This window comes from Armigeres subalbatus, chromosome 2, assembly GCF_024139115.2.
Source record: "Armigeres subalbatus isolate Guangzhou_Male chromosome 2, GZ_Asu_2, whole genome shotgun sequence".
NCBI lineage: Eukaryota > Metazoa > Arthropoda > Insecta > Diptera > Culicidae > Armigeres > Armigeres subalbatus.
In genome coordinates, this window is record NC_085140.1 from 75,355,768 (window position 1) to 75,378,540 (window position 22,773).

Here is a 22,773-nt window from a genome sequence, read left to right on the forward strand (position 1 = left end):
AAAATCAATAAGCATTCACATAGCGATTGCTGAAAAGTAAAAGATTTCCTGGAGTCAGTTTAAAAAAACCTGGCAATATTCGTGGAACCTCATTACGTCTAAGTAGATTGTATATCAAGATACAAATAAGGTAGTGAAGTTGAATAAAATCAATATATAAAAAATTACATGAATGTAGTTATTTTATCCAGTTTATCTTCAATTTAATACTATTTGCAAGATTGTATAGTTGTACCTTTATAAAATGTCCACCGAAGAGCCTTTGCCGACACTAATAGTATTGCACATTCACAGCGATATGAGTTGTATTTCACATGACGCACTTTTGTGAGAGTGAGTACCTAAGGATTGGGGGACGGTTTTCAAAGGTTATTAATCATAAAAACAATCACAATTTTACTTACTCTTGTTTTTGAACGAAAATTGATTAGCATATTAAATATAAATATAAATTTTATATTCAATAACAAATTTCGATATAGAAAGAATTGTTAAAAAGCAGCATTCGTCGAAAGCAAGATACTATTTATATCATTTTGAAGCACTTATTAACTTTCATTTGTAATGTTTAACCTATATACTAATAGTTTTTCCTTTTTTCCCGAATAGGTCTCCGCAAAAACCGTCAGTAAATGACGTCAGCGTTTATTTTGCTTAAGCTATCATCGCCATCATAGAAGATAATTTCACAAGTTCATCGTTCAATTTCCCCATTGAGAAAAAAAAACTTCATCGAGAATAAGATCAGTTGAAACTAACTTATCATAACGATAGCCGATCAATATTGAAGTTTAGCAGAATCAAATTTTAACTGTGAAATCTCTACAAATAACACGTGAACAGCGAACACACATACAGACATACACATGCAAACAGATCCATATGGACAGGATTCGCATGTAATAGGTGCACGTTGAATGCGAATTCACTCAATCGTAAAATGCCAACAAAAGAGGAAAACACATTCATATACTCGTTTTAATTGACATTTGTAAAGTAAGTAGACTTAAACAAGTTGATTAAGTTGAGTCGGAGAAGTAATGGACACGAGGGAGAAGGAAGTCGAAAATAAACTTACGTGTTAAATAAAATTAATTATAGATATAAAATAAATCAACAAGTATCAACAAAACCAGAACAAATTTTCTGAAGCTGTTACAAAACGGAAAGAAGGTGTCTACAAGCATGCGTTGCCAGAAGATATGGCCAACCAACAAAACTAAAAAAAATGGCTGGAAAATCAACGAAAAGCAACTCGACTACAGTAATGAAAATCGAGAGCTGAAAATGAAAGTACTTCCTTACTCAAAAAGCCAATCTAGTTTGCCAATTTGTTCCAGATTCTGCAAAAACAAGGCGACTTGCAAACCGTAACCACTTAATGAATTGATTCCATTATCTAATTAAATAAATGTAGAGTAGATGAGACGGAGAACACTGCAATTTCGCGATAGGGTCAGTAATAGATAAATTGCCAAATTTTTAACACTGATAGTAATGTGTATATGTCCCTGCTTTTTTGCAAAAACAAAACGACGAAAACATCTATAGATGGATTATAAATGGCAGCATTCTCCGTGGAACAGTTTTGCAAATTAAACTTTTTTTTGCTAAATTCCGCAACCTTAATGCCCAAAATATCCGCACTTATCATTCTGTAGTATGACGATTCTCACCATGAAACCTATTTACTGCTCTCTCTCTATTGTATGTTTGATGTTTAATACGTCGATAGGTTACTTTCATAACGAATCAGAGTCAAACTAAAGATTACATAACAATTGAACTGGCAACACTATCAAAGTTTGAAGAGTTATTAGTAAACGAGAAGTTGTTATTCTTTGGATGTGTAATCTTTGCCGAAAGAAAGCATTTGAAACAAGAATAAAAGGAAGTGAACTGAATCTCATATTTCACAGTAAAGACAAAACTAGCGAAGGTCAAAACAAACATAATACAACTAGATAAATATTTATGAACAAAAAAGAAGCAAGCAGAAGCGGAAAAATAAAAAAGAGAATGAAGCATATACACATACTTCTAGTGACTATTATTAACTGTAAAAAAATGTCGCATACTACGCAATAGGAACAAAAAGCCAATTGTATAGAAACACAACAAGACAAAATCAAACTGTGTAAAAGAAATCGAAATCGGCGTCGTCAACTAGCTCTCTATATCTGTATGTGTAGGTTTGCTTCGGTTTCAAGCTACACAATTTGGTTCGTACAGCACACCCAACCGATTCGTTTTCGATTGCTAAAAACCAAACAATAGACAACAAAATATAGGGAAAAAATGCGGTTTTGGTTCTCACAGGCGTAACTGCAGTGGGCCGACAAAAGGAGGGGCTATAGAATCAAGGCAAGGAAGTAACGCCACTTGCGGCTTTTCTTCGAGTTCGCATGCGGTGCTGGCAACAAACCCCACGAGACACACATACTGCGGTTTTCGTGTAAGTTGATTTTTTTCTGTTTCTCCGATACAGCTCATTAAAAATATATATACAATAACTGTAGATTTAAAATATCAAATTTCTTAATAAAACATATTCTTTTGTGATATGTTGTAACAAAAGCTACTATTTTTTTTACGATGACAATTCCTTAGGAAAATTTTTGCTTCAATGAAGCAAAAGCGTCGGGCAAACAAAGTATTGGCAAATGGTGGCGAGATTAGTTTGACGCTGAAGTTCGTAGTCTAAATAAAGATCACATGTTCTCTATCCATAGGTGATGGAGAACATGTGCACTTGGAACTAAAGTCTACGAAGAAGAGCGGTAAACCCAAACAAATCCTCATAGAATAACTAAATTATAACCAATCCAAAGTGCATAATATACACTGTATATATTATTCGAAAGATAAATTCAGTGTTCGCGATGCTCATGTGCCGCATGTGTAGTTCACGACCTCAGAAATCGATTGGTGACTGGCGCTTGTTGATTGTAAATTCCAAAAGAGGTTATAAACTACGCTGTCCAGATCTGTACCCAACATGTTTCGGATAGCAGAACAAAGGCAACCGAAGCAACATTTTTTCTCTGATTTTTAACATTATTTATTTCTCTAATTTATAACAACTTCTGGAATTTCTTATTGGGTCGCAAAATAGGGGGTTTTCGACCAGGGGGTTCGTCGCTTGTGTAGTCTCTTCGATGTTTAGTTAGAAGTAATTTCCATGTATTATGCTCTTAAAGTTAGAATGCTGCGTTATATCGACAATCATGCCATGTTTATGTGGTGGATGTATTTAGGGGAACATACATAGGCCTCCCAGGAGGGCAGGTTAGGCAGAGATATTACACTGCCAAAAATATCTGTATAAGATATATGTGTCGCCGTTATAATTTTTTGCAATAGCTCCACCCCAGTGGTGCGAATTCTCAATCTCAGTGACTGAAATTTGTTGGATATTGATACCATTCCCTCTTCACGCTCACTTCCTAGCAGTGAAAACTGAAAATGGTTAGCAGCAATAATCAAAGATAAAGTAAACAAAAGACCTCTCTTCTCATTGCACACGCAGCCCGCACTGACAGTCTATTCAGTTCACTCGCTGCTGTGTGAATGCGACGGCCCTATATAAAAGCATGGGTGAATACTATCACTTGAAAGACAATGACAGGAAATTTGTGCCGAATGATTATCAGCTTCAGTCCGCTGTTGGCAAACCGAGTTTGCTAAGCTACTCCTAGGATAGGATGTGACAACTCAATTGAGACTGCCTTGTTGTTTTTTAGTCGGTTGCTCTGACGAGGTGGTCGCCAGTGCAGCCAAAGTAATTTGGTACAAAATCTTCTAAATATCATGTATCAAAATTTGATGTTTTTCTTTCTGTTCCATCCATTATTTATGTAAGAGAAGCGAAAGACTAACAGAGAGAAGTTTTTTCTAATGTGTATATGACTTTGAGATCAAATATGACAGAAAGGTGAATCATAAAGCTTAAAATCAACAGTTTAAACCTTTACAACCGTTGAGAATAATTAATATGGCGTTTTCAGTTCAATATAAATGTATTTTTACCAAAGAAACTGGAACTCAAACATTTAAGTATTTTACTTAATATCAACTTTACAAACCTGCAACACGGCCAAACTAACAACATGCTGCCCTACGAAAAACGCGCCGCTACCAATCGAAGTAATCGATTGTCATTTTCAACCAATCAGCAACCGGTACGATTGTGACAACAAATCGGTACGATTTTTGCTGACTACTTGGCACATCCTATCCTAGAGCTACTCCTGCTTTGTCGTTCTGACTGAAAGGCTCCGTCGTAGGCAAAGAGGAGCAGAGAAAAATACAAAACAAAAGAATCACAGTCAGCAGGCATTGTTGATAAATTGCACCACTGCTACACCCTAATATAATCGATATATAGCCACACATAAATTAAATAATTGCTAATTCGAGACCACACATAAAGTTTATTTGGATATATATATTTTATTAGTAGTTCGCGTGGGGAATGGTTATGTGTGCGCTGATATACATCATAAGTTAAATCTATGGATTTGTGCCAATAAATATGTGTGGATTTTTAGTAGTGTAAGAATGTTCATCATCATTATAAGCATACGAGCAAATGGAGACGCATGAATCAGGCATTGAAAACGTGAGTGAAGCGGACGAGCATTGATCTAATTCAATCATTATATCCTATGCCAGTGAGCGAGCAGCCTTGCTCAGATGGATACCAAACAACGATTATGAGCGATCGTTGCTGCGTCAACAACGAGCAACTGAGTTCGCCAAGCCAAACTTGGTATCCAAAGAAGCTACGACTGGAGCATTTGTGTTATGCTTGCTCTACTAGAATAAAACCAAAACACATCAGGTGTTCCGCTTTATTCGCTCTGAACTCAAGTTGTTGGGATGGAGGAGAGAAAGTATCAAAGCCTCCCATGCAGTGTATCAGAGTTCCATTCTCAAAGCGGACTTAATTTTCCAAATGTCTGAAAAGATTTTTCTAACAGCGTGTGGTAACAACACTCATTGTTAGGTTACCAAGTGATTTGCCTCGTTCAGTTATCTCCCATTGGTGAGCTATGAAGATCTTTAAACATTGAATCAACGAACGCCAATTTTCAACGATCTAGAGAGCATCAGCGATTACTCATGATCTGATTTTTTTCAATGCCTGCGCATGATGCATCAACTTTTTTTGTCTATATATTTTCTGTACAAACCCCATCATAGGGTAACGAAAGGTAATTCATTCATCTGTTTAGCCTACATCTAAACAGATAACAATGAATCAACGATTTGACGCCATAATACACGGTTCGAGGCCGCATCTCTCCGGCCGCTCTATGCCTTCTTGTAGCCTGCCGGATCGGAGGCGAACACCATCTTTTCAGAGTTGCTCTCCAACATTTTTGGAACATGCCCGGCCCATTGTACTCTTCCGGCTGCAGCTACCTTCTGGATACTACACACTAAGTTTTTCTTTCTCAAGCTCGGCAAAATTGGGCACCGCTGTAGCTCAGTTAATTTCAGAACTGAACTTCGCCAGAAAATATTGTTAATTACCCAACAAACAGTTTAAGCTGTGTCTGAAACTTGATTATGCATTTGTACAACATGTGATAGATTTAGTTCGGAAAAGGTATTGGAGGGTAACCGCCCCTTCGGTGGGTTTGATCCCACGACCCCAGTTCGCTAGACAGGTGCTTTCCCTACTAAGCTACGGAGGACCTCCGTCGTCCACCGCAGCTTAGCGGGTACTATGAAACCAAATTCCCAGCACCAGGTACCAGCCGATCTCTCGCAATACTTTTTCAGAACTAACTCTCTCATATGTATTTTTGTACACATGCCAACCAAGTAGGATGAGTATTTAGTATTGTCCGGCTCCTACACACTTGATTCATCAGCAACGGCGTTCAATGAAGTAGGGTTGTGTGAGGTTATATATAATACCTTTTCCGAACTAAATCTATCACATGTTGTACATATGCATAATCAAGTTTCAGACGTAGTAATTAATTTCTACTCCGGGTGGCTTAATACCCGGCATAGGCAATTAACTTTGTACTGAATTTAAGCTGAACAAACTAGTTTTTTAGCTGAAAAAGCTTGTTTGCCACAAAACAAGCTCTTCTTCAGCTTCCAGTGTTACAAAATATTTACTGTTTCTCAGCAACTGAAAAGTGACTTTCACCTCGGGAAAATAAACAAAAAATGATATGGAAATGCTAATATCATTGCATTGTTGCGATTGCAACAATGAAAAAACTTTCCAAAAATTGAAATCAGTTTTATTTGCACCGTGATTAAATTTTTCCTGCAATAACATTAATTTGATTGTTTTACATTTTTAGGTTACAAATTAACACGACTTACGTTTGTAGGTTTCACTGGACTATCTATGTTTCGTTTCGTCTTCTAACGATGCCAATCGTGACTACCGAATCTTTAATTTTGAAATAACGTTATTTTAGATTATTTTAACTTATTAGGCTTAATTACCTATAAGTTTACGTGAACTAACGGACAAATTTTAAGCACTATTTTAGGAACAAATTTTATCGAATCACTTAATCATGCTTTTCTGCTGGTCATCATCACACCGTTTGCCTTTTTTTTCTTTTAATCAAATACCTTTATTAACGATCATCATTATTTAACAAAAAAAATACAATATTTGTCAAAATGCTTATTTCTTTTTTTGAATTTTCTCTTATTTCTTTTTTGAACAAAAACACATTCCTCTTAAATCAAGGTTAAAACTAATGGCCCTACTTACGACAAACAAAGCTGCTTTTTGTCTACAATTTTTTGGATTGATTTTCCACGAGAGAATATTTTCTGGATTTTGAAAACGTATCTTCAAATGTTTTGCTAAAACTTCTTCCACCCATTTCCAGATCTGCTGTGAATTAGAGCATTTCATTAGCCGATGTTCATTATTGTCTGGTAATGAACAGACATCATAATTAACATTCTGTAGTCGATCTATACCGTTGCTCAGTGATCCCCAAAGTGCAGCCCGCGGGCCACACGCGGCCCTCGAAGCCTTTACCTGCGGCCCGCGAAGGATTTCAGAATCTACACTACGGCCACATGTAGGTAACGTTGGTAACCTTTAGATGACACGAAACGCTTCTCATCACGCTCAGTTTTTTGTTATACTCAGGGAATCTGTCAAGTTTAAGCACCATCATGATTAATTAAAAATTTAATTTAGAGAAATCGATCAATACAGTTACGCCCCTATGATCCTAAGCGTGACAATTCATCACTTCAAAGATGTTACGTAGGCCAACTTCGATGGTGTTGCCCCGGGCTATGAAAATAGCTACTTCGTCATTTTTTCGCAGATTCAAACGAACTAAATGTTAAACTGCTGATCAAACTAATGTTGCCATATACTGCTCTGAAATGAGGAAACTTTCAATGCAAGTTAGGGTTTGGCAAAATTTATATTTGCTTTATTTTTAACTCCATAAAATAAGCTGAATATCAACATACTTTACGCTACTGTACTGCAAGGCTTCTTTTGACTCCGGGGGCTACATTGGATTTTTGATTTTCTAAAAAAAAGTAAACGGATAAAATATCAAATTTGAAACTAAAAGTTGCCATCCAACTATCAACACGACACCCAGATGGTGATAATGGCAATTTGAGAGTTTTCTTGTTTAAAAATGTCCAAAATAGCCCCCGATTTGTCAAAAGAACCCTCGAACGATGGTACCTAAAATATTTAACAAAGTCAAGAATTTCCTCATTAGTTGATGAATAAAAGGTTTCTGTAAAATTCAATTGACCGGAAATCTAGAAACACGGTAAATAGTGCGGAATTCAGATTTATTCGATTTCTATTCAAAACTACTGGCAAGTTCACCTAGCTTTAGAAACATGTTTGTCGTTATTTGACACGACACGTTATGATCAATGGTGTCTCGAAACCTTAATTTTTATCTGTTCAATGGCACAGAATTGGAGAGTTCAAAAGTTTGAATGTCCAAATAGGAAATAAAATTATTCCATGTATTTATGCACATATTAAAAGCCCTTGAACAGAAAGAATAAGGTTAAGGTTGGTGTAGTGAACAATAATCCTTCAAATAAATCAGAATCCTAGAATCGGACAACATATGATAATTTAGGAAAATAGATTAATATGTTCTGCAAACTGTGCTGAAAAGTCAGCTACGGTGATAAAACCCGTAGAATAAAATGTTTTTACAAGTATGTTTTTTAAAGAAGATTCATCACAACACATTTTACTGAAATGTGGAACACATAATAAAAATAATGTTGATTAAGCTGTAAAGAGCAAAGCCTGCAAATGTACTGCGGCCCGCTTTAAGGCTTCATGACATGTCATTCAGAATGGCTGCCTTGCGGCTTACCAACACAGTCAAACAATCAACCACCCCACCCACCCCGATATGCACAGACAAATTTAATTCATATATTGCCTACATACCTGACCATTTTCTCACTAAAAAAGTAAATCTGGATTTACTTCTAAGTTCAATCTATGCGGCGATATGATGATATTACCACATAGCGCTAATTTAGGGAAGATATATAAGCAAGTGAACAAAGTGAAAAAATACCCCCAGTAGCGCACTATGCCAACGACGTCGCCGGCTTCAACAATCTGCACGTCGTCGGTAGCATCGTATGCAAGCAATCATTGATCAGCAGCAGACAGTGATGTCGATATGAACTATTGTGAAATCATAGCGGAAACATGTATAAAATATCGATTTAATTAATCAATCTTTTCCTAACGCATTATGTATTGATGCAATAATAATATCTTATTGATTCTGTTTTGGGGTGCGTTTCAAAAATTGAAAAATCGGAGGAAAAAATGATTTTGTTATTGGTGCGTTTGAGCAGCTGGCAACAACGGTTGAGGATGTAAACATACACGCTTAGTTCAGTTCACCCAAATATAGGTGAACAGTACCTATAATCTCGAAAAAGTGCACATACCTATTTATGGGTGAAGTGCCATTTACTCATATTTGAGTACAAGTAGTTCATAGAAATATTGGTAATGTTTACCTACTTATGAGTACTTCATTATAGGTGAAATTCACTCAAATATGAGTGATATTTTCATGTTTTTATTTTGAAATCGTTTTGGGATCATAATATAAATAACTATAAAGCAAAATATTTGATTGGTTATATAAATAAATATAAAGTTAAATATCTATTTTATTTGAATTCGTGTTCTAAATTTTTCATTATATAGTATGATTTAATTTTTTAAATCTTCATGTTGCCGGATGCTTGGCTGCTACTGTAAAATCATCAGCAGGAACAGATAACACTATACACGAACATCCCTCAGCGGCAGCGTCTAGTATGGAACAAAAGGAGCACCGGAACCACAGACAACAGAAGCACAATGCTGGTCTGGAGTTTGACGGCATGTCAACTGGTGATCTAGAAAATAAAAATCAAAAACTAAATTATATCAATAAACTTAATTTCTTCAACTAAATAACTTACCAATCCAATCTTTTCGGATGTTTTGTCAGCAGCATCATAGGATAGTAGCACAGCACCGCATCCCTTTACTTCTCGAATTAACAGAATCTGTTGTCGTTACCATGATGGCACTTCCAAAATGATGATCGGAAACACCAAGACAAGACGAGACAGCATGTTGTAAATAATATCGTCAAGTTCTTTCTGTTGGAGTTGTCCAGAAATCTATTTGCGTCCAATGGATTTTCTAGTAACTTGGGAATTCTGTGTTGGGTGTCGTCATTGTTTCCAGCGGATGTCCTCCGAATTGTATGGCTGTTGTACCGATCTCGTTTTCTCACGATTACTCTGCATCACTAGAGCTAACTGAAACTGTTGCAAAACAGTCCGAAACACTGGCACTTCTGAAGAATAAGGTAAACCGTTTGGGGTCAGGGGCTCACAACAAAATCTCCACCGATGGTTCGGGAACTAGTTTCGTTCTTTGCCGCATGCAAGGAGGTCGATATCGTGCTTTTGGCCGGAACTGGAGATAGTCGTACAGTTCCGACCGAGGTTCCATCCTGAAAGTTATGTATAGATAGTTAGTATTATAGAAAAATAGCAATCCTAAAATACAACAAAATAGCTACCTCATATGAAGAACACTCGGAACTAGGTACCCAAATCAATGGATACCGACTTTGGCTGCTCGAACAATGAAAAAAAAAGGAAAATTTATAAACTTGCGTCGACCACGACATTGACGAGGCGGCCATCAGTTCGGTTTTGTTTATTTATTTATTTTCATTTTTTCACCCAAATATGGGTGACTGCGATTACTCAAATATAGGTAGAATCGATTTCTTCAAAACATCAGTAAATTTTACTGATTTTTTGGGTAAATTTTACTAATAATATTGGCATAATCGCATTTACCCATATATGAGTAAATATAGTACCCATAAATAGGTAAACCAATGTAAGCGTGTAAACAGCCAGCATCGTGAAAACACATTCATAAATATTTACCTAAACCAAAGAAAAACTGATGCTTTTCTGGCAAATTCCATCAGTTAATCCCATACTTAGACTGTATTGATTGATACTGTTTCTAAGTTGGGCTGAATTCTTCCGAATGCGTGCAATGTTTACTGTTGTCGGATGTTAACAAAAAATGAATCCCACGTGTATGCTTACTGAATTGGTATTGGAAGTTTCCACCACTACAAATCCATGGTTGATGATTTTTATGATACAAACACATAGCAATTTGAGTGTCACAACGCTTCACCTTAACAGTTCAAAATTGCTATGTGGCCCTAGATAATACGCATGCTGGGGACCACTGCCGTAGCTTAATATTTTTTCTTTGTTGGGAACGAGATCATGGAACCAGAGGGTAGTTCATTTCTGCTTTGGGAATGGTGTTTTTTTTAACAAAGTACCAGTACAATAGCCTAACCGATTTCAAAGCAAAGTTTTCCTTTAAAACTTTAGCTTCTGACACCCATTCTTCAGCATTTCTTGACACCTTAGTCAAACACTCTGACCGCAGTAAATACTCTTCATTTTAATTGTCTCCGGAACTATCATAAAGAATATTTCTAATAAATAGGGCCTTACATTTACTTTCAGCGTCAATAAGATCTATATCGCCGTCTTCACCTCTTAAATGTAATTGATTTCTATCAACTTTGAAAACGTAACTTGTAAGCCCCTGGCTGCTCAATGGGAAAATTCGTTTGGGAAATACTGCCGAGCACGGGGTCGCTTATTACTAGTTGCACTGTCAGAGACCCTTACAACACTCCTTCGGCACTCACCTGATCAGAAGCTGGATTCTGGACGTCGATTGTCAAACTCAGGTACTCATAACCAGGAGAATCAAGGCTCCCCCAGACCTAAGCGATTTCATCGCCGCGACGGCGACAAGTAGTCGCCGCGATTCTATCGCTGGGTCGCTGCAGGCAATGTTCTATTTACGCTTCCATACCAACGGCGACAGAATCGCTGTCGCCAAGCGATAGAATCGCGTCGCGACTGTCGCGTCGCGTGTGTTTGGGGGAACCTTCAATCAAAGTAGAAAAGGTTCGATTACAGCGGACCAGCCAGATTAAGGACTGGGTACCATCATTCAACACGTGAAAGGAAAATGATCCAAAAGAGCATATAATGGGAATTGCGTTTTTGAATAAAGCTAACTACCGAGTTTAAAGCTTACATTCTAAATTTATTTGCTCACGCAGGAGCATGATCGTTCATAGGGAGGTTACTACATAATGATGTACTTGTGGTTTTTTTTTATGACGACGTTGGCTAGCTTTTTGGATTGTCCGGAGGATGATGGCCGGGCGACTGGGGGAACTGGCGTTATTATAGCTGTCAGTTTCGCAGATCGGTCGGTGATGATGGCCGGAGTATTGGCGGATGGCCACGGTAGGTTAACCCTAGCAGCGGGTTGTCCGTTTGGATTGGGCTCGATGGCGGTGGTTTACGGTCGGCTCGCACACGAAGCGGCTAAGGCTTGAAAGAGTAATTGGCTCTGGACACAGATTGGTCGGAACATCTGACAGGCCGTCCACTTTCGACCGGTTCTCGGAATCGAATTCTTGAAAGACGAGGGAACAGGTTGGCTGGACGATGTGGTGAGTTGTCCGGACGGAGTGCCTTCGAGGCGGGTTGGCCACGAAGAAGCGAGAACTGCCGAATTCCAAAATGGCGGACTGTGGTCGTATGTTCCTGTTTCCAAGATGGCGTCGATGAAACACTTGTGGCCGACGAGTTCGATAACGGTTGCCCAATCCTGCCTATAAATGTGGCCCAATCCTGCCTATGCTCTCGGGAAACCTATTGGCCGTAGTCGGATCTCCGGAATGAACTCCAGACGTCCAAAAGAAGAAAAAGAAAAGGCCCAATTATGGACCTGCACGTGGATGATTAGTCCCGCAATTACACCTTGCCACACTCCCTTTCACACATCACAAGTACACCATAACCTCCAAATCGCAATTAAACAATATAATTACCTTTTCTTATTTGATTCTCTGTACTATTTTACACTTGTTTTTTTTTTTTCTCATCAAAGCTCACGAATTAGCTATTAAGCAAAACACATTATTATGGGTCTGTCTCATTTGGAGAATTAAACTTAAAAGTGACAGTTCGAAAATTAAAAAATCACCCCGTTATAAGAATGGCTGGTGCTACCCAGCAATTCCAATAGGACATCGATGGAAAATGATTCGATATCTGTCAAAAGTAATCTTGCTCTGCGAGCAGGGTTATTTGATAATTATTGAAATGTCACTTTTAAGTTTAATTTCAGTTTAATTATCCAATTGAGACAGACCCTATAAATACAATTACTTTGTTTTTAAATGTCCTTTTTTTACTAACCGTACTAATAGCACGTAAATTATTGATTTTATCTCCGTTTGTCTTATCACTTGATTTTAACAGCCAATTTTTACTAAAAAAACACAAGAAAACATTATATACACTTTTAAATACTTTTTAGATTTCAACAATTACTTTTATAATTTTGTTTTAAAGCAACGCGCACTTTTTCTAACTGGTCTAGGACAGAAAAGAAGCTTCACGAGGTGATTCATTCCTTTTTATAATCTGTAGGTAGTAAATTCCATACAAACCCGAGGTTTGACAAATGTATCCCTTCGGCTCAAAATCTGGCTACCCTTCCAAGTGTAACCCAATTTTGATTTGTGGGGTTACATACGACCTTAACCCGAACCGCTGTCAATGAGTGTGAGTGCGAGTGGCAATTAGGGATCCTATATTAAGAGATGTGCGAATACTTTTCCAGACGATTTACCAACGCTGTTACTTTCGTAAACAAACGCTGCTAGCACTTGCCGTGGCGCAAAATGTTGGAGCTCGAACATGACTTTGAGTACAATGGCATTTTCAGATTTCGTTATCTAACGTCCAACAGTGCATTATCACTAAAATAAAAGTGCAATACAAATGAACAAAGTATCATGCATAAACTAGACTACTTCAACTTGCCAATGTAAAACAAAATGTTTATTCGACAAAACTTTTCGTAGAATCTCTTTCATTACAATCGCAATACCTTTCAATCCGCAACAATAACAATGTTCATTTGGCTCAGATTCTGACAGCTCTCAATGCTCGATTGGCTCAAGATGGCCGCTTTCGCATATCTCTGAATGTAGGATCCCTAGTGGCAATTCCGAGTGCGACTGTCTTAAAAGGGTGGCGCATTTTTCCTGACAGCTAAGGATTCAGCCACCAGTGAGGCTGTCAGTTATATTTATTAGGGTGGGTCTAGGAATTATAAGTTCTCACTGGCAGGGGTGACTTTTAGGTATGGAACTTGTTGAGGAGCCAACAAGCTTAAAAGTTGGAACCAACGGTTACAAACTACCCCATAAAAATCTTCCTACTAATGCTTTTATCTTTCCTAAATGAAAGTTATTTGGTGGAATAACTTGAGCCGTATACCAAAGTTTCGCAAGGACGAACGTATTTAAATATAATGCCCTTGCGTGAATGTCCAAATGGCAGATTTTACTTGCTGACAATTGATATTGGATATTGTTTATTATTTTTGCCTTTCTCGTATACTAAGTATACGTGAAGGCTATACGATCGCTCCGAAACCAAACTTTTTATAGAAGGCTCGGAGATCCATCCCATAGTGTTATATACCAATCGACTCGACGAATTGAGGTGATGTCTGTTTGTTTTTTTTTTTTTCTTCCTAAGCAATGGAGGGGGAATCTGCTCAACAGACATCCTGGGTTGTCCAGACTACATCCCCGACCCGCTAAACCGTTTCCATTGCCGCCAAGCCCATAGTCCCTTCGGTACAACCAGAAAGTAATGCCATGCATCCCCTCGGCACGGGTCTATTAACGCCTTGGGATTAGGGGTTAGGGACGATGGTCCCGTTGGTCGCACCCACTCATTCTAGCTGATGTCAGAAGGACAACAGTGCCCAGGCTGCACTACCAGCTAAGTACGCAATCCTTAGCTGGCGGTCAATTGTCATTGGAAGACCCGTGGAAGCGTGAGATTGGAACTTGTGAGGACCAGAGCTGTGTAGGTCGCTCCTTCCCAGATGTCAACTCACCATTTCGCAGCCCCATGTTTGTTTGTGTGTGTGTATGTGTACAAAATTTTGTAGACACACTTTTTGGAACTTAGCATTGGCCGAAATACTCGCAACAACTGAAAACCCTGTCCCATTGTTTGCTATTGAAAATTGGCTAGATTGGCCTATGGGATCAGAAGTTATGGCCAAAATACTATTTTCTATGCGCAAAACACGCTAAAAAACACTCACTCATATTTTTTTTGTTTTTTTTTTTTGCACGAGAAAGGCACCAACACCGCTAGGTGGATTAGGTTTTTCATATGTTATGTTCGCCATTTCCGACCATTTACTAGAGACATGAACACCGAGTATTTTCTGATGTGATACCTCTGGGATTGCGAAGGGTCCTCCTTTGCATGAATTAAGCCTAATGAAAAAAAAATTATCTAAGTTCAGTTTAATGTTCGAAGCCAAGCCGTAGGACTGAATAATTTGAAGCATCAAATCAAAGTCCTCCTCATTTTTTTTAAAAATAGTCAAATCATCAGCGTAAGCAGTAACAACTAGGAACCTATCGTATACAAGCATGCCGCTGATACTACTTTGCAATTTACGAATTAGTGGTTCTATGTAAATCACAAACACTATCATACTCAAGGGGCACCCTTGCCTTACCGACGATTTTATGTGAAGATTTTTAAGACAAATGACACGTTTTTCTGGGAACCCGTACTTCGAAAGTATTTTCCACAGAAAATCATGTCTTACACTATCAATAGCCTTTTGCAGGTGAAGGCTCACTAAGAAACCGTTGATTCTTCTGTTATCAATAGATCCAGTTATAATACGACGTATATTGTGCAGGTTATCCACACACGATTTGTTTTGCATACATGCAACTTGTCCAGGTCCTACTATTTTGTTCAAAACCGTCGAAATCCGGTTTGCAATTATTTTACTGAATAGTTTATAATCTGTATTGAGTTTATCTCCTTTTTTAGGAATTAAAGTTATTATACCAGAAGTAATTTTTTTTTTCGGTGGTTGAACGCTGTCTATCAAATAAGAGTTGAACAAATGTAACAACTCATTTTTAACCGTATCAAAATTGTTCACATAGAACTCGTAGGTTAGCCCATCGGGCCCAGGGGATTTTTTTCGTAGAACACATCTTCAACGTAGTATGAATTTCATCAATCTTGATAGGTGCCATAAGCATATCCTGATCATTACCATATAGAGCAACGTTTTAATATCGGCCAAATCATCATTCCTGTTCAATTCACGGGTTTGAGGTGTTTCATAGAGCTGGGAAAAATGATTGAAAATAATTTGTTTTAATGATTGTTTTAATGAGAAATGATTACATCTCCTTCAGGCAATCGTAAACAACCACTGGACTTATTTAGTTGGGCTGCTATTTGGAAAACACTGATTTTCTCGTCCGTCGACAATGACTGAGGTGCAAGTCTAGACACGGCACTTGACATTCGTTTCATTTCAATATCCATCAAATTTGTTTTAACAATTTGTTCACTATAAACATCTTCTCCTAAAAGCAATCGACCAGTCAATCACTTCATCTCGTTCAATAAAAATTGTTTCCTTTCAAATATGCTTTTGTTAAAATTCCAACTCTCATTTTTGAAAAAAACTACTATTTCCTTTTAAACGCAAAATTCCACCACCCGCTACGATCTGTAGAGTAAATGTGCCTATTTCTTAAATTCTTAAATTGTACGGCAAAGCGGTTTTTAATTTCATCATTTGCTATTAACGACGAGTTAATTTTCCAGAATCCCCTCCCGTGCATGGCGAGATCATCTTTCTGCACACTCAATTTGAAAATCACCGCTCTGTGATCAGAGAAGCCTACAGTGAGTGACGGTTTGTGTTTGAGTGATCCTATCAATAATGGCAATTTCAGCATAAAATCGGTCGATTTTTGACGCTAAATCGCCGCGAAGAAACGTGTACTCATTAGTCTTTTTTACTAGTAGAACATTTGAGGTGCAAAGTGTTGGTCACACTTCTCAAGCCGGCAGAATAATTTTTGCTGGAGTTTTTACAGTCTTTGAGCTCCAAAATGCAATTGAAATCTCCGCCAAGAATCACAGGACTATTTTTATTTAAATGTACTGCAAGACTTGTTTGAAACATCTCATCACGCTCTTTTTTCTATTTGTACACAGAGCATCAACATCTTATTTTGACAATAAGGAAAATGTTGTGTTTTTAAGAGCTAAAACATTTCATTCGATTGATAAATTGATTGATTTGAAAGTTTTTCTCCAGTTTGAAATTTTTATTTTAACAGTGAAAATATTTAAAACGAAAATTGTAAAATATTTAATCAAACTTTAACATTTCACATTTTTGGCAACACTGGCAGGAAGAAAAATGTAACTGGCAACTTACGACTGTCTGTCAGTGAGTTGCGAAAAAATTGTTGAAAAGTTTGTAAGCGCGTTTATGTTTTTCGGGAGATTATAAATGGCCACATTTGCTCAGAACCCTGGACCTTGAGGCGCTAAAATAGTCCTACCACAAAGCTAGTTCTACAAATTGATTAGCAGAGAGTCACTGAAGGCTGCTTATCGCCGTTATACAGCACAGTACAGCACTCGACAAAGTTTTCTCAGTCAGCATTCCAGTAAGCGGTTCCGTCGATTTGGCTACAGAGTGTGCAGCTCCTGGTGCAGCTGGTTCGTAGTTTGTAATTTATTAATTACATCAAAATGCTAATTATTATAACTTTATTCAGATCAATGATTCTTCGCCCTCCAAAACAGACGATCCCAGGAAAACAGACAGGATCTCGTGCGAAAAAAAGGCAAACTAAATCTGCTGAACGTTTGCCATAAAGAGAACCGGAAAAGGGAGGAGAACATTAAATCAGTACGGCACCGCGGAAGGTGGCCTTTGTCGTGGGACCAGCTTACCAGCGTCCGCCGTTTGACATGCTTCTGCTATCACAACTAGTACGACCGGAGAAACAAAAGAGATCAAGCTGACACCGCATGACACCTGTGGAACATGTTATGCGTGATCACCGGAAAACAGTGGCATTACCATCGCAACAGCACCGCAATTCCGGCGCAATAGAATGCCAGTCTAGAACACGGTATTGAACAGTAAAGTACAGGAAATATACAATAAATATTATTTTTATAAATATGAAGAAATTTATTTTAATTGTTTTATTGAAATTGGAAATGCACAACATTTGTTGTTCTGAAAGTATGACTGTTGATTTTAATGTAAAACACACATTTAATTTCAAGAAGAAAATGTTATTTTAAAAGTAAAATACATTCTTAGTTTTAAGAGAAAAATGTTACTTTGAAAGGTTGGCTCTTGTCAAAGTGGTTACCGAAGTGACATTTTTCCAATTGTAGTTTTAACAATCTTTTACTTTCTACTGAAAATCACTAACTGATTTTCTTAATTTTACCAACGTTTCTTTTAATTCTACCAACGATTTTTTTTTTGTGTGTACCCGAGAAAGCATAAACGTTAATGAAGTTTGTGTTCGCAATGGTCACAGATAATATTCTTCTGTTTGGTTCACACAGAACGTCCTTAAACTCTACACCTTTACGAATTAGAATGGCTGTACCGAAGACCTTATTATCTCTGTTGACAATAGCCGTATGTGAATGGTTGAAATTAAAATTCTCGAAAATTACTTCCTGGAGAAAAATAACATCTAACCCATAATCTCTTACAAAATCTTTGAGTAAATTCTTCTTCACATCAGAATTTGTACTGTTTAAATTGACACTACACAGAGCAAAAAAAAGTTGGGATTCCAACATTTTCTACTTTTTAATTTAAAAGTATGGTAAATTTGGTATTTTTAACTGCTAAAACTTTGCAGTGAAATGCAAAATTGATGGATTTGAAAGTTTTTACTCAGGTTGGAACTGTGATTTTCACAGTGAAAAATTTCAAAACAATATTTATAAAATAATCAACCAAACTGCAACATTTCGCATTTTTGGCAACACTGACTGGAAATAATGATATAAACTGGCAGCCACCTACTATCTGTCAGTGACAAAAAAGAAATTGAAAAGCGCGTTTGAAAAAAAAGTACCGATTGGAAAATTCTTTGTCGGAACTATTTTATTCGGAGTTTCGGCACCAAATTCATCAAAATTCAAATGATTCTATACGTCGCCATCAACCACGGAATGGACGAAAGGATCGAAAACCATCTTCGAGATGAACAGGTAGGCAATTTGGTTTGAAAATGTTTGCCTACAATATATTGAGATAACCCCTTTTTTAGATTGCTGTAAGGTGATACCTTCGACGGAAACGATGGAAACCTTCGACGGAAACTGAGCGCATTGTTCGGAAGTATTTGGAATGGGAAACGCCAAGTGGACTGCAGCAAAGTCCCGCGTTGACCGATTTCCTCGATGCAATGGGTGACTATCAACGAAACGACCAACCCCCCCACAACTTGACATTTGGCGTTAGTTTCGCGTACCCACTTGCAAATCGCAGATGGCGCTTCGAAACATAAACAATGGGTCATCCTACACTGCCGCCATACTTTTCCTCCGTACAAACCATGTTTTTTTGTTTCGTCATTTGTTGTCAACAAACAACGGACAGGAGCGTCATATGGATGGGGTGAATTGGTAATTGCAATTAATGAAAAGATTCTGAACAAAACTTCCAATGCTTAAAATGTTGAAATTTGTCACTTTGGAAAAGAAATTTATTTTATATATCGCCCATTTAATTTTAGACAACGAGTTCCCACTGATCTATGCAGTTTTAATAGTGGAATCTTAGAAGTTAAATTTATTAGCTGTATAAATGATTATTCTTTATCATATACAGCTTCATAACTTGATTATCATAACAAGACAAAATTTTCAAAACGACTTATCTGCTTTTGTAAACAAAGATTCAAACGACGATTTGGCGAATCTGATAGCTCTCCCACGCAAACCAACACCATCAACAGGTAGCGGAACCCTTCACCTACCTATTGGTGGTGTTGGTTTGCGTGGGAGAGTTATCAGATTCGTCAAATCGTCGTTTGAATCTTTGTTTACAAAAGCAGATAAGTCGTTTTGAAAATTTTGTTTTGATAAAATGATAAGATGTGAGAACAAAGAAACTTGCATTTGATTTAATACTACCATCATGACTAGGTAGTTTCTTTTTAAAACACACGTAGAGTAGAGTGGGGCAAGAGTGCGCGTGGGGTAAGGGTACGTTTTCGATTTTTTGAAGTAATAAAAAAAGATAAACTAGCAGCATTGCATCAGTTTGACAGGTATTCTGGCCACTATTATCATGTGTAATTGTAAACGATTTGAGTAAACAACAAGGGAGATATGGACTTAGATAACTTTTTGGTCATTTTGCTAAAAATAATTGGGTTTCCGCAACTAGTATTTCATTACCATATATACGTTCGATCAGGTGAACATTATACCATTTCGATTAACTATTGTATAGTGTACTTTATTGTACAGAACACCAATCCGGTTGGTTTTCCAAGAAGTCAAAACCATTACTTGAATAATTTTTGGGGCTGTGGGGTAAAAGTACGCAGGAACCGGTGGGGCAAGAGTACGCATATGAATCTTTAAGTTATGATGTCAAACCAGTTTCTCCAGCCGAAATAAGACTTCTTCCAAAGGGTAAAGATCCACAACTAAGATGAAAGGGACATAATTCGAAATTATCACAAGTTTTTAGGATAAGTTGAAGTAATTCGGTGTTAGAAAGGACTTAGCGCACAAAGCACTGAAGCAAAATAATGAAATTGTTAAGAAAATTATTTTGAGCTTTTTAGTGGAATGTTTTCACCTGTCATAAGACGAGTTTATACATATATTATATAAACTCGTCTTATGACAGGTGAATGAAATTGTATTAGGACTTGTTGTACAACTAAACATAGTACGAAAACACAATTTCATCTAAATGATAATTTCATTTAATCAAAAGAAACATTCATAAATTACGCAATGTTTAGCTGGAAGGGGTTGCGAGATGTGTTGAAATCCAAAGAATTTTTGGAGGATTCATACAAACAGTGTAAGATAGGGGGGAGGGGTGATGAAATAGCCAAATTTTACGTTACGTGATTGGTGGACTTTCTTTAAGGAAAATGCCTTTGTATACGCCACGCGAAACCTGATATATATTTTTACCTCTGTAGTTTTTTTGTATATATAAAAAACAATGGTTTTTCGTATTAGAGTGTTTATTTTCAGGACCCCCTCCCCCTTTAAGAGTTACGTAATCTTTAAACATTCCCTAATATATGCTCATTAAACATTAATTAAATGTTATTAACTTTTATTTGTGTTAATATATACTTAAAGCACATGGTTGGATAATTGCGTACTCTTACCCCACTCGATGCGGTAAGAGTGCGTTTTACACTTGTCTTGCAATAAGGGTTCTACTAAAACGAATCTCAATAATTTCAATATTTTTTCCACTGGGTAACATAAAGGAAGAGTATATGAATCATCGACACTGATTTGATATGCAGAAGCTTGCTTCATAAGGGCCACATGATCGATTGAAAACTAAGTGCGTACTCTTGCCCCACTCTACTCTAATGGTTAACATTTGGATCAGAACAAAACGTGGTTATAAGCCATTTTATAGAAAGCTCAAATGACAGGAGACCTAACACTAATATTTACATTTTACAAGGAACATTTGCGAAAATGGAATGAAATGATGATGATGATGACGAAATGATGATGGTTTGCATGCAAATTTACCAAAACAAAGACCGAGCCGTCCACTCAAAATTTCGATCAGATGTTCAAACCTGTCTCGTAAAATAGCTTATTTTCGTAACGAAGGATAGTTTTGTAGAGTACATATTTAAATCGATGTGCCGTTTTAATTAAATAAATAACCCCCAAAGTTTATTTTCACTGCGCGTAATGATATACGGTTTTAACGGGTTTGTTGGCTGCAGAAAATCGTCGGTTCATATTTTTAAATAAACCCTCGGTACGGTTTACTATAAATAAAAAAATAATAATAAGGATGAATGACCCATTTTCGGTTAGATTTTTATAAGCTATTTTGAAAAGCAACATCTCCCTTGTCCATTTATCCAATAACGTTGCTTACCTCCTTTGTATTTCCAGCCCAGTTTACCCATTAATACTTCACACAACATATTCTATCTGTGAAATCCTTATAAAATTCCAAGTTATACGACATTTAAGCGCTACCGATGAAAATTAATCGTCGATAAATTTTCCGCCATTTGATTTGTTCTGGCAATCGCTCCTTCAACCTTCAGCCGGTCATCTTAGAGTCATCAGCTACCGCCTCTTTCTTAATATTAATTCTAGTTTGGATTGATTTTTGTCACGGTATTTAGTACTGGGCATTACCTTCCTTTTCGCTTTTTTCATGAAATAATTCAGATAATCACAAGTTTGACAAAACCGATTAAACTTATTAAACCAAAATTTCGGGGTACAGAGGTATCGTACTACAGATGTCAAGTTATTCTTGGGTTGGTACCCCTATAAATACTTGTTTCGAATAATCCAGCAACAAACCACGTTGTAGTTTTATCTATATTTTAAGCAGCCAGCCCCGTAATGCTTGATGATATACGAGCCAATATCAAAATAACTAATGAAAAATGTATTTGTGTTATAATAAATAAATAAACAAAATTAGGTTTTTCTTTAGCCTTTTACGCCATAATCGAGAAATGCTCGCGATATAAGTAAGTTTGACAGAACCACCTGAACCAATTTTTCGGGGTACACTGACAATGTACTGGAGACGTCAAGTTGCTCACGGGTTGGAAACGACTCACATACACTTCGAGGTGCTTCGACGATTTGAACATGAACCGTGCAACATTGTCCACGGTTTCGATTCCGATGTCCATCGCCATGGATTCCCGGAACGATACAATTCTGCGGTACGAAATGATCCACTAAACGTTAAGTAACAAACACGGCCATCCAGTCGCTATCCATAAAAGAAACAATAAACATCCAATAATTGTGTAAAATTTACGTCGTCGTTCATTTTTTTATTCTTTATTTTCGCTTAATTGAAATAAAAACACACAATACTTATTGTTTTGAAAGTGTAATTGTTGATTTCAATGTAAAATACACATTTAATTTTAAGAGGAAACTCTTGCCTTAATAACTAAATACACATTTAGTTTTGAATGGAAAATGTTGTTTTAAAAAGATTTCTCTTGTCAAAGTTCA

The 22,773-nt window shown here is 37.1% G+C and overlaps 1 protein-coding gene and 2 long non-coding RNA genes across 6 annotated transcripts in view; 1 reads left to right on the forward strand and 2 right to left on the reverse strand.

The window, feature by feature from the left end:
* LOC134209155 (protein FAM133A) overlaps positions 1-2,577 on the forward strand; it is a 302,610-nt gene extending 300,033 nt beyond the window's left edge. For all 4 annotated transcript variants that reach the window (XM_062685134.1, XM_062685135.1, XM_062685136.1 and 1 more), the window contains one exon: positions 610-2,577. Coding sequence is in view for 2 of the 4 variants with exons in the window: in XM_062685135.1 (XP_062541119.1) it covers positions 610-632 (23 nt within the window). In the remaining 2 variants the exon portion in view is untranslated. The remainder of the gene's footprint in view (positions 1-609) is intronic.
* Positions 2,578-9,147: 6,570 nt separating this feature from the next.
* On the reverse strand, positions 9,148-11,632 carry LOC134214550 (uncharacterized). The gene is made up of 3 exons (XR_009979827.1): positions 10,098-11,632; positions 9,487-10,028; positions 9,148-9,420 (listed from the first exon to the last, which is right to left on the reverse strand). It is a non-coding gene; the product is annotated as an uncharacterized LOC134214550 (long non-coding RNA).
* Positions 11,633-11,874: 242 nt separating this feature from the next.
* Positions 11,875-13,187, reverse strand: LOC134214551 (uncharacterized). The gene is made up of 4 exons (XR_009979828.1): positions 12,979-13,187; positions 12,844-12,916; positions 12,474-12,544; positions 11,875-12,370 (listed from the first exon to the last, which is right to left on the reverse strand). It is a non-coding gene; the product is annotated as an uncharacterized LOC134214551 (long non-coding RNA).
* Between the last annotated feature and the right edge of the window lie 9,586 nt (positions 13,188-22,773).